This window comes from Cydia strobilella, chromosome 20 (assembly GCF_947568885.1).
Source record: "Cydia strobilella chromosome 20, ilCydStro3.1, whole genome shotgun sequence".
NCBI lineage: Eukaryota > Metazoa > Arthropoda > Insecta > Lepidoptera > Tortricidae > Cydia > Cydia strobilella.
Genome location: NC_086060.1, coordinates 6,782,894 through 6,795,941, shown reverse-complemented (window position 1 = coordinate 6,795,941; position 13,048 = coordinate 6,782,894). Strand labels below are relative to the sequence as shown.

The 13,048-nt window shown below is 36.0% G+C and overlaps 2 protein-coding genes across 2 annotated transcripts in view; one reads left to right on the top strand and one right to left on the bottom strand.

Annotated features, from left to right (window-relative positions):
• Positions 1–13,048, bottom strand: part of LOC134750778 (uncharacterized) — a 347,410-nt gene that overhangs the window by 72,447 nt on the left and 261,915 nt on the right. The window lies entirely within an intron of this gene.
• LOC134750747 (transient receptor potential cation channel subfamily A member 1-like) overlaps positions 1–13,048 on the top strand; it is a 32,545-nt gene that overhangs the window by 12,453 nt on the left and 7,044 nt on the right. The window contains exons 2-4 of the mRNA XM_063685988.1: positions 9,322–9,421; positions 10,833–10,949; positions 12,850–12,941. Of these exons, the coding sequence (XP_063542058.1) occupies positions 9,322–9,421; positions 10,833–10,949; positions 12,850–12,941 (309 nt within the window). The remainder of the gene's footprint in view (positions 1–9,321; positions 9,422–10,832; positions 10,950–12,849; positions 12,942–13,048) is intronic.

The following is a 13,048-nucleotide window of genomic DNA, read 5'->3' as shown; positions in this document are numbered from 1 at the left end:
AAATAAATGACCGCAAATCTTAAAACTAAATCTAAGAATATATCGTCAAAAATAATTATATTGGTAAATGATTAATTGAATTGATTTGTCAGTTTATTATTAATAGTTATTATTTCAATTTATTGATGTCGTATAATAATAAGTAGGCTAATGGTAGAAAAAAAATGTCAAATTGCAATGTAAAATCCTAATTTCATCAGTGTCTTATTCATAACATTACTACATACTTAGCTAAAATAATAATATAATGTATTACTGGAATTTATTATGCGCATTACATTGCTGTGAATAGTGTGAATAGAGGCAGACCGACGATTTTTATTTGTTATGTTTCTTCGATATCATCAATAAATTCTTGAAGGCTATAGTAGTTTTTATTTATTAGAAATTGTTTGAGTTTATCTATGAATTTTTTTTCAGATGTTTCGTTCTTTATTTTATCTGAGAGCTTGTTATAGATCTTAATAGCCATCATGTTTGGGCTTGCTTGGTACAATTTTAAATTAATTTTTGTTGTAATTGCCAAATTATTTTTGTATCTCGCGGGGTATCGTCGTGGTTGTTCATAGACTTTTGTGAATAAGTTGGGATATTTCCGAACGAATTTGCATATTTCGAGAATATAGATTGATGTTAAGGTCAGTAGTTTGTGGTTTACAACCCGTTTGTTGTTGTTTGTGGTTTCCTCGATTTGTGGCTTTCCTAGGCGAAGTTCTTTATGGTTCCATACAAGTTTTTAATCGTGGATAAGAATGGGATCGATTGGCACCAGAAAAACATGGGAAAAGGCTATTTGGGACACAGCTGCAGTGGTTGACGTGAAACGTGGCGTGGAAAAGTTATTGCGAAGACCGCATAGGGCCGCTTAGGGACCTCATAGCGTAAAGCAGGCGCCCTGTATGTAAGACTTGAATGTTGAGCTTTGCCCTACCCTACAGTGAAAAGCTTGTAGGTAAGAGAAAAAGGGCGCCGCAGGCATTTGTCAAAAATGACCTTTTTCTTGCATCCTGTAGGTACCTATGTTTTTTCCAAAATCTTCTTTAATTTGAAATTGAGGGAAGGTTTTCTAAGACCATTTTCACGTAGCAGCACGGGATCTGGTAGTTGCCCTTACTGACCCAAACCACCCTGTATACCAGGCTGATTTTTGAATTTCTAAAAGTATTGAAATGCTTAGTAGTGATTGAAGGGAGCCACACGAAATCAAGCGCTCGAAACTCTAAAAACCGCACAAGTGCGGGTCGGACTCGCCCACAGAGGGTTCCGTACGTTTTAGTATTTGTTCCTATAGCGGCAACAGAAATACATCATTTATGAAAATTTCAACTGTCTAGCTATCACGGTTCATTAGATACAGCCTGGTGACATGCAGACGGAGAGACGGACAGAGGAGTCTTAGTAAGTAATAGGGTCCCGTTTTTACCCTTTCGATAAGGAACCCTAAAAATCGGCCCGTTTCGACCTCACGATGTCACCACATATCGAGCAAATTAGGCACTACTTAGCTAGGTCACCTGTGTTAAAGTGACATCTTTGTTAGTTATTATTAAACTTAACTTCACCATCTTGGATAAGTTCGCCTTTGTACAAATGATGCAATTTTCTCTTGTTTTATGTTTCTTTTTGTACAATAAAGAGTTTTACTACTACTACTACTATCTTGTTAAACATGGATGATCACTCACATGGACAGGCGTTGGGCAAAATATTCTCAATTTTTATTGAATTTTTCAATAATATTATTAAATAATTGGCTCCATGGCTCAGACGAATCTACACTACCTAAACCTCAAAGTTTATAGTGCAAAAAATCTACGTATTTTAAGAGATATACTGTAAATAATCTAAATAAATGTATGGCTCCGCGGTTAAGAACACTAGAAAATTAAAATAAAAAAACATATGTGTTAGGTCTAGTTAAAAAAAAGCTTGTAAAAATGAAACGAATACGCTTAGCCCGCGCTTGATCGATCAATCAATCATATTATTTTCATTTTTTGAAAATAGAAAAATATATAATAAATAAAAAAACAATACGAAATTTAAGTGAAAATAAAATACAAAAAGTTATGCAGCAGCATACAATCACCGGGGATCGAACCAGGGACCACCCGTTGCAAACGAAAAAAGCGACTGTTTGCAAAATTCGCCATGCTAGTTCTTACATAAGCTGACGAAATACGGCTACTCTTTCTCGAGTAAAAACTAAACATCTAAATACCGCCAAAACCAGCAATACAAAATTTCTTAATTTTTTGCCGTTTAATCTGTAAACATATCTTTAAAAGAAAATACTGTTATGATATCGATACGACTATTTGTTTGGGCGCGAGCTATCACGACTCCGCCATTTTCGAAAAACCGGGTCGATAAAAAAATTCTATTTAATCATAGAATTTGGTCACAAAATTTCACGAGAATCGGTTGAGAATTGCGACCTGTAGAGGAGAACATCCGGACATACAAAAGCAAAATGCGCGAGTCAAACCGTAGACCTTCGCTACGCTTCGGTCAATTATGTGCCAATACCTACAAAACAAGTCACTGCTAACAGGGACGCGGGTAATAATGAAGGATGTAACTTCAGAACTTTAACTTAGTTAGATAACTTTTGGAGAACCCCTAACTAGACATACAGGGCAAACGCCCGTTGATCGAATTATTGCTATCCAGTTATGTTTAGGCGCTTCATATTTTATGTGTTCGTTGTTAAGAATTTAAGTTTTTAGGTAAAATGTGGGCTCGTGATGATTATATCGATAATAATAATAATAAAACCCACGGCGTCAGTTTTATGGCGAGCTGACGGTGAGTGGCGACACTACCGACCCCTAATCCAGAGGATACTTTCATCTGGCCCTCGCCTCTGTGCTTGCCTTCACTGGCCGGCCAGAGTGGAGTCGCAAGAGCGGGATCTATGTCAGCTATGTAATGCTCCACCTCCAGGTTGGAAGTGTCATAACGCCGGCGGCCTGCTGAACGGATTACCGGGATATGGCTACCGCAGACTCACCTCTCGACAACCTCACATCCGCTGTTGAAATTTTCCCATATTATTGTCTGTTGCCGCTATAACAACAAATACCTAATAGTAGTTTCAAAATTCCTAAATTAATGTAATTACTATTTTCTAAAGTACCTATATATATTCCTAACTAATAGAACTCCCATGCGGTGATTAAAGTTCAAAACTTCAATAGCGAATCCTACCAACTGCTTTAATTAAATGCAAATTTGAATTTTGACTGCGGCATCGTCGCTTTTAAGTTAAAATTGTTAAATTGATACAAAGTGACGTGAGACCAAAACTAATGGGTGCCCAAATTACGTTATGGCTAAGTGACTGCTAAACTACAGACTTAGCTGGACGGAGTTTAAGCGATTATCACACTGGCGCCGCAACAGTGCGATAGCGCCTTAGAAACCGCTTTGAACGTCTATCTGTCTGTCTGTTACCTCTGGAATTTGTTAGAGCGTTTTTATATTGTCTGATCCGATATCGGATGTCGGATTAGTCAGGCCGGGGGCGCCGTCTTTAGCGGTTACGCACACTACAACAAGCATTATGCCTACACATACACACACAAACAAATATTATCGGCCCGACAGCTGAATGAATTTATCAATGGCTGAATTTAATAAATAAGAAATAATAAGAATAATAATAAAATTAAAATTAATTAAAATTTAAAGAAAAACTAATGACTAATAATTTCTTAAGTATTTTATTATTAAGACAATCTTTTTCTACGTTAGCACTACGAAATGATTCAAATGAAGCCAAACTATAAAAAAATGTTAGGCCTTAAAGTAGATTCTGTTATCCTGGCCTAAAAAAACAGACCACGGAGATAGGTACCAAAATTTTACCTATAAAAAAATTTATATTAATGATACCCACAACACAAACATAATCCCATGGGCATCCCACATAAAATCTGTGTCTTGCCCATTCCCATTGATCCAATTATGGCTGATATCCCAGTGACGCAATATTGGGATTTGCTATGACAAGACCGTATGATCTCTTTTGTATAACAGCAATACAACTGATTAACAATAAACCTTAAACCATGGCAATAAGGATTACGAATAATCAGTCTACGACGTCTATTAAGTCTGATATCAACCTGTTTGTTAGTTGTGCGCAGGCGCTGCCGTGCGTTGATCGTATTTTTCAATGCTACTGTCATGTTTTTGACATTATTATCACTTTAAGAATAGAGGTCAATTTTAACTAACAATTAGTTTTTATTGACGGTGAGAATGTAGATTTTAAGTTCTAATAGTGTTTTGTTTGGTTAATGTTGTGAATCGTGTTATTAAGTGATTGATCAAAATATTAACTATGCCGAAAGGTACAGTGTTTTTTCTTATTTATTTTTAAATACTTGCTATATTATGTATGTATGTAAACACTTTATTGTACATAAGACAGATTACAAACACAATAAAAGAACATAAATATATACAATGTACAAAGGCGGACTTATCCCTATAAGGGATCTCTTCCAGTCAACCTTTGAGCAATTGAGAATGAAACAATAAACAGATCAAGATAGACAAACGAACACTATGAACAGAAAGTAAATTATGGTTCAATTATTACAAACGTAAATAATTAAAACCTGTAATCTAGAATATAAAATAAACATATATATACAATACATATCCATATAAACACAAATATATTTATATTGTGTTGGGCTTATTACTATAAACCGAAACTCATTTAAATAAAAATAGAATTTTTAGTGGTCTAAATCGGTAAAAAACTTAAATTAAATTCAGTTTTTGTTAAGTTTTTATAATCCAAATTATATAATATTAATAGAAAAACACGTAACATACTATACATATAAAACAAAGATTAGTCTTTGTTAATGTTGTTTAGTTCCTATTACTTACTTACTTACTTACTTCCGTTGGCGCTACAACCCGTTGTGGGTCTTGACCTTCTCCACAATCTTCCTCCAGTTGTCGCGGTGCCTGGCGACCTTCTTCCAGTTGGTAAACTTTCCCATCTTCCTTAGATCTTCCTCTACAGTCTACACTATCCATCTAACGCTTCTTAGGCCTGCTATGCGGTCTTTTTTGTAGTTCCTATTATAACGGTATATGTTTACTTCATTATGTTTCATTGTGAGAATGAGAATGAGAATGAGAAATTTATTGATAACATTATTAAATAATCTTACACGTCACACAGCATACACATCATTATCACAATAATACATAATAGAGTAGATTATCACAATATTAAATTATTCAGTTATTTTACATTGTTTTAATTTATTTTTGAAATTACATCAGTTTGGGACATCAGCAGTTCTGAATATAAATTCGTTTATTGTGTAACAAGCTAAACACATTAGCATTTTCTTAAGTTTGCTTACAAATATTGCCTCACTAGCTGAGTCAATGACCTCTTTGGGAAGGGTGTTATAAATAAATTGTGTTATGTGTAAGTTTGCTTTTCGTTCCTCTTGTTAACATGTCGTATATAGTGCCACGAATAAACTATTTCTATTTCTATTTAGAATGAAATAACAAGCTCAAGTAGAATGTTTAGTAAATATGATTCCTTTTTGCTTATTTTTTAATTAAAACCATTACCTATTCAAACAATATAAATTATACGATATGCCTCGCGTGTCTCGGGCTAGGCATATCGTATTAATACAAATCAAAGAGGATATAATAACATAGAGCGGTATTGTCATAGTAAATTTTGTAACCACTGTAAATTCACTGCCATCTATCGACATACTTTAAAACTAAAAATGAAGATTTATAAAAATACGTTAAAATGTATTTAAATATGGATAAATGATTTTTTTATTTGCATTAATTATTTTTATATGATTTTGACCCATGTTCTTTCACTGATATGCGTTAAAATTATAAGTAACAAACGAAACCGTCAACGCCCTCTATACGAGAGTAGGCCAAAACTAGTGGCGCCATCTGATCGAGAATCAAATTTTCGTGATTTTCGAGGCACGTTTTTTCCTTAGACTGTATCCATCTATTACGGAGTTATATCTATCTTTGATACAAATGAAACTTCATACAAAATAACAACAAATAAATATACTTAATAATCTTAATATGAAATTATAAATACTAAAAATACTAACATTGTAGAAATTAAGATAGTTAAAAAAAATATATGTAAAAAACTAACTACTAACAACCAACTTCTTACACTTAGAAACAATATTTATTGTTCTCTTTTTTTGCATGCAGAAAATAAAAAAGGCTTTTTTATTTATTTTATTTATTTACCGTTCAAGAAATGGGCCCCAGGACAGGTACATTCATCTGCACTATAATATAAGGAAAACCGGTCGCTACATGCTCATATTCCGAGCAAAATTGAATAATTATTGGTTTTACAAGGGGGCAATGTTGTAGTTCAAACCCTCGTGCTAATAATGATCCCCGAGCAACCAAAAGTTTCCAGAATTGAACCACGAGTTTGAACTGTGGAATCTGACCGTTACGAGGGTTTCAAGGCACGAGGGTGGAATCTTTGCTACTGCCTGCAATCTGAAACACAACATTTTTCATCACACCAACGCGAAGCAAATGCTAACTGTATAACATTACAAATCAAATACAAATAAAATTAATAAAAAAAATTTATACTACGTCGGTGGCAAACAAGCATACCTAGTGTAGTGTATTGACGCTTCGAGCGCTTACGTCATGGTGACGTCACTGACAGTTAGGGCCAGTCGATATTATGGCGTGAGCAGAGCCGGACGTACCGCGTGATGTTTGTGTTGGCGAATCGTTGGAAATACATTACATCGTATGATATACTGAGGTAAATACAGTACATTACACCTAGGGCCCGCCTGATGTTAAGCAGTCTCCGTTACGTAGCCTATGTACAGGCGTACATAGCCTGTAAGCTGTAACTCCAGAGTAGTCCAGAGGAGCTACATGCGCCTTGCTGAGCCTAACACTCTGCACCCTCGTTGAGCTCTGGCAACCTTACTGACCAGCAGGAACACAACACTATGAGTAGGGTCTAGTGTTATTTGGCTGCGGTTTTCTGTAAGGTGCAGGTACTTTTACAGTTGGGCTCTGCTCTAGATCTTTATTCTTTATTCTTTCACAATTGCAATCTTCTGGAATGACACCCGCTGTGCCCTACCACACAAAGCGAGATGACATTCACAAGTGCCTATACCTCTCTTTTGGACGTAGTTTAAGGACATACCCGGGTCCAAAATATGAGAAAAACTCAAAATATGCACCATAATACTTTGCTACTTTCTTGATTGATTTTGGAAATAATTTAAAATTTTAAGACATTAAGACAAGTCCTAAACCGAGCTAAACCTAAATTCATGGCAATATTTTTTTTTTAGAAATAGCCACCGAGCGATACGACATTCAAACGTCCAAGAAAAGAGCTTACTGCCATCTTAAATACCGGCAACGCACTTGTAACCCCTCTGGTGTTGCAGATGTCCATGGGCGACGGTAATCGCTTACCATCAGCTGCTCGTTTGTCTCCTATATCATAAAAAAGCCACCTCAAATCGTATCATCATTTTGTCACATATTGTTATAGTGACTGATGAGTAACGGGTCAAACTGATAACGGTGTAAAAATAACAATGACATTACTCAAATGAAATCCCGAACTATCTGAGTCAAGTCTGTGAGCAAAACTTGAGGAAAAGTTAGTACCTATGGTTCGATTTATTAAGCAAACAGATGCACAAACAGTTACAATAATATAACAGCTTTCGCCCTTATTAGGTACCTACCGTGACAGTATAGAGTTCACTGAAAAACATCAGTCAAGTGCGAGTGTTTTTGTAATCGTCTTTTAATTTAGTTATATTTTATTATGTAATTAGTTTTAATCTCATCATCATCATCATATCAGCCGAAAGACGTCCACTGCTGGACTTAGGCCTCCCCCAGGATTTCCACAACGACCGGTCTTGCGCCACTCTCATCCATCGGCTCCCCGCGACCTTAACCAGGGGCCCTATTCGAGATGCACAACTGTCAGTTTCGGCTTCAACATCAGTTCAACAGTGGAATGAATCATTTGTTCATCAACTGTGGAAAGTATCATTTGGTTGTACACCAAAACTCATTCATTGAAAAAATTATGCAACAAAAATCAACTTTGTTTTCTTACTACTATACGGTTTAAAATGGCTCTGAACTCTGCGTGGTTCGGTTTGGTTTCGTTGTCACCTAACTGTGGATTGCTAATGTCAAATTTACCTATTCGACAACACACGATTTCTTCCATTCAACTGAAGTTCAACACGAAACGTCACTTAACGCATGTCGAATACCGCTCCTGATCGTCGGACCATCTTGTTGTGGGTCTTTTCCTGCTGTGTTTTAATCTCATGTGGAAATATTCTGGAATAAATTAATTTCATTAATTTAATTATAATTCATTCATTCGTTAAGATAACTATCGGGGGTAGTAATTGTCAGTCTATGTAGTTACTAAAATCTATTCAGTTACTTACCAAGTTTCAACAGTTCTTATAGTTTCGGAAAAAAGTGGCTGTGGCATACGGGTGGGATGGACAGACAGACAGACAGACATGACGAATCCATAAGGGTTCCGTTTTTTGCCATTTGGCTACGGAACCCTAAAAACGTGGTTGTGTTTTGTGTTGTATGTAGGTATGTTTTGTGGTAACTGAATTGTCAAACTAAGGGTCTCCCCAAATATATCGACGCGGATTCGGCAAAGGCCGATAGAAAATACCTTTATGTCTGCGCAATAAGAGCGAAAAATTCGTCATTCGGCCGACGCCTGCCGACGCGCCGACGCTTTTTTTGCTCTTATAGCGTAGTAATATACGTTTTTTTATCGACTTTCGCCGATTCCGCGTCGATATATTTGGGGAGACCCTAATCCAGCTGTTAATAAGAGACGCAAGGGTTATAGTATATAAGTGTATAAGATAGATCGTCTAAGAAAAAAAACGTGCCTCGACGAAACAAAAAATAAATTACGCTCGAATAGATGGCGATATACCTTTGGCCTATAGGTACTTGAATAGATGCCGAGGCGACACCTATTGATATTTAACACATATCAGTGAAAGAACATGGGTCAAATAGCTTTTAGTTCTGGGTCAAAACGTCGAAAGATGGCAGAAAAAGTTGACTACAAAATTTACTTTGACAATACGCCTCTATATTCACTTCTCTTTGCTATAACGTAGTCGTCACGAAATGAAACCCGTGATTGTTATTAAAGTGTTCAGTCTAGACAAGTCAAGTTTAATTTACGATAACAGTTAACACCAATTGTCTATATAGACGTGGAGCAAGGTTTGCTGGAGGTGACGCAGACCATACCGCTGATACCTCTACCCTCGAGGAAGTCCAACCATTTCTCTGGACCTCATGACCCTGAAAGGTATGTTTTTTTAAATTAGCCTACTTGACTATTATTAGGAAACGCTTTTTAGGGTTACGTACCCAAAGGGTAATAACGGGACCCTATTACTAAGACTCGGCTGTCCGTCTGTCACCAGGCTGTATCTCATGAACCGTGAACCTGTTGCTGCTATAACAACAAATACTAAAAACAGAATAAAATAAATATTTAGGGCTCCCATACAACAAACGTGTTTTTCGCCGTTTTTTGCGTAATGGTACAGAACCCTTAGTGCGCGAGTCCGACTCGCACTTGGCCGGCTTTTTTATTCTTTCTTGACCCTTTTAGATGCAATTTCAATACATTATGCGTTCAATACTTCCCACCATCTTCATTTCGGTATTTGATGTGGTGACCAACCTGTGGGTACCACTAGAGCAATTTTAGAATATCGACTCTAAATTAAGTATATTATACGGAATACATAATACCTACAGTATAGAACTGGTGTTTCGATACAGTGTTGAGAGTACAAATAAATAAGATGCTACTTTACCATTTTGCATGATAATGCATTGTTTGTTAAAATCCAGGGATTATGGTCACACAGACCGCAATGACACGAATGATGTCATGTATTGTCTTGCATGTAGGATAAAACCCATATGTTAATGTTTTAATTGCTTTTAACCTGCTACTGTTTACGTCACTTTAGTTGTTAACTTTTCTTATCAATGTTGCTTACTGTTAACTGTTGAAAAACAATTCAACGGCAAGCCCTATTCTCCAAAGTATACGTACTTACATCACTAGCGCATGACAGGTGCGCCATCTTGGATTTAGTCAGTCGGATCGATAGCGTCGCTGAGATTTGAGAATGGATTGTTATAAAGATTTCCATCGGATCTTAATACCTCTTGTAAGTTATTATTACTCAACTACGGTTCAAGTACAACTTCTTAGGAACTGATTAAGTTCTATTTCATTCTGTTTTTTTAACCTATTTTAACCTTTAATATTTCCAGATCCATCCATTCTCTAACAAAATTTATATATGAACCTAGTAATAAATAAAGAAAACAAAATTTATTAAAGTACGTAGTACCATAACATCAACTGAACTTAGGTAGCTACAAAGTTAAAAACTAAATCTAAAATTAATAAAATTAATCTTAAAAGGGAACAGGTTTTTAAAAATAATAATTTAGCTAAATATAGACTAGGACTAGGAGCGACAGATGCCGACATAAATGTGGCAAAATGCTCCTGGCTATAGCCATTACTACTCTAATTAAATTGTGCCATCCGTCTTTGTTTAAAGAAGTCAATCTTATGTACTTATATTTTAGCAAAATTAAACTTCTCTCACATTCATCTGAGTATAAATATAAAGTCCTGTGATATAAACTCGCGTTTATATATATATATATAGTAATAATAACTTTCCTAGGGAATCCTACCTCGAACCGACTGCGCCGGTGTATGGACAGTTGCCGCCGCCCCGAACTCCGGACAGTGAACCCACCAGCCCAACGGAGTCAACATTCAATGATACTGTGAGGAAGAGGTGAGGGTAAACTATTAATATAATTAGAATGCTTTATTAAACAACTATTATACAAGACAATACTTCCGGATACAAAATACGAGTACAATTAATGAAAATCTTATTGGGCTCATACAGTGACGCTAATATTTAGGGCAACCAGATATTTATAGGTATGTATAAGAAAAATTCTCACGCTGTCACGCTTAATAAGTTAACTTGTATCACGAATACAATGTCAGGAAAAAACATGCAGTGAACAAGGGGAATGAAACTGACTCATTCCTTAAATCTCAGGCCCTTTGACAGACTGTAAGATAACCGATAACTATATTAAAAAAACTGTAATAGATGTCATATATTAAAGAAAAATTGACGAAGCCCTCCAGTGGTGAAGGCCGGAAACCACTGGAGGGCTTCGTCACTTTTTCTTTAATATATGACATCTATTACAGTTTTTAATTTATATATAGTAGTGTGACTACTTAAAACACACAAATCAAAATATTTAAAAAAATAATTTGATTTGTTCCCAAACTTGTTTATACTAAAATAAATTAAATCATGTACATGTACCTACGTACTATATTTAGCCTTTGCTAACTGGGAATAACCAATCAGGTTTTCCCTAAGCTGCGAAATAAGCAAGTTATGCAAAATAACAACTTATGTTAACTAGATGCACGCAAAGTGCGTTCAGGACGGGGTTTCCCCGAGCAGAGATTTTCTCAAGCTGGATGTAATTGGGAAAATGATAAGTTGTTTTGATATTGATTGACCGCTTAAAAGTCGGTTTTAATATTCGTCATTTCAATACATCTCGTGTGAGAAAGTAAGTGCACAAAAAACAGGTGAATTTAGGTTGAGTAGGTGAAGGTTTCAAAACAGTGGCAGAAAGAAGAACGGAGTGGCGGTTACTCCACCGACAAGAGCCAGGCTCTTAAGAGTTATGATGATGAGGTGAAGTTTTAGGTGAAGTAACGGTCAGTAGTGACACACGAACAATAGGACACACGTCAAAGTGGCAATATAGCGATAAACGTCAAAGAAGTTTTACTTCAATCGCGCGTAAAGATTACACGCACACACTTTTTTTTCTAATATTGCCTGTTTGATTTGATAATAAAATTAATCAACATATTAATTTCAAGTTTTGAATTTTTAATTCACAATCGAGTCAGGGAATACCCTTACCATTGAATTTTATGAATGAGTCAGAGAGTAAAATGAGACAATGGTCAAGTAGGTATAGCACTTTTGAATATACATTAACTAAACTGATTGATAATAATAATTCGAAAACTGGACCGTTCCACTTAATGGATTGATAGGTAACTATAGACTGTTCCTGTTAAAGGAACTTTACGACAAAATAATGTTCTGCAGGTATTATTACTAAGAGAATAACTGTGCATTTAACAGGTAGTTTTATCGAAAAAGGGGTTTGAGATTAAACATTATTTCCGCTAGTAGTTTTTTATCAGTTTTAAAAATCATTAACTTTAACGATATGTACTTATTTGTTATTATTTTTATTTGCCACGTTAATCAATAAATTGTATACTTAGGCTAATTTATAATTTACAGAGAGGCACAACATGAAATCAGTGTTACATTGATAAAAATTATGTAAAAAAATTTTTTGGTGCGCTGACAGTTTTATGTGTATTATAAGTTATAAGATTTAATTTTGTCGTACGTATACGTTTTCTTTTTACTATCAAATGCTGAGGCCGCAAACTGGGCGTCGCCGGGCAGCGAGCGACGAGGGACATTTCAAGGCCGTTCATACAAGACCAATGTAATGAACCTATGAATGTCCTTGAGCGGCCGCTTGCCATCCAGCTGCCCGCCGTCGGCGTCCTGCCGGTCCAGCCCGTGATCTTATATATATTTTTTTCTTAAATTCACTTGTTTCCAGTCACCTTCCTCGATATCAGTCAGGATGGACGGAGTTACACCACGCCAGTGCCAAGAATCTCGGGTTTCGCATTCGAGTGCTTCTAAACGCAGGTAAATAATATGTGAGGATGCACATTGCGCTGATTGAAGGTCCCACTGAGAAGGCTTTACTAACAGCAATATATGGAACTGACCATTGGTGACATGACTCCTTTAAA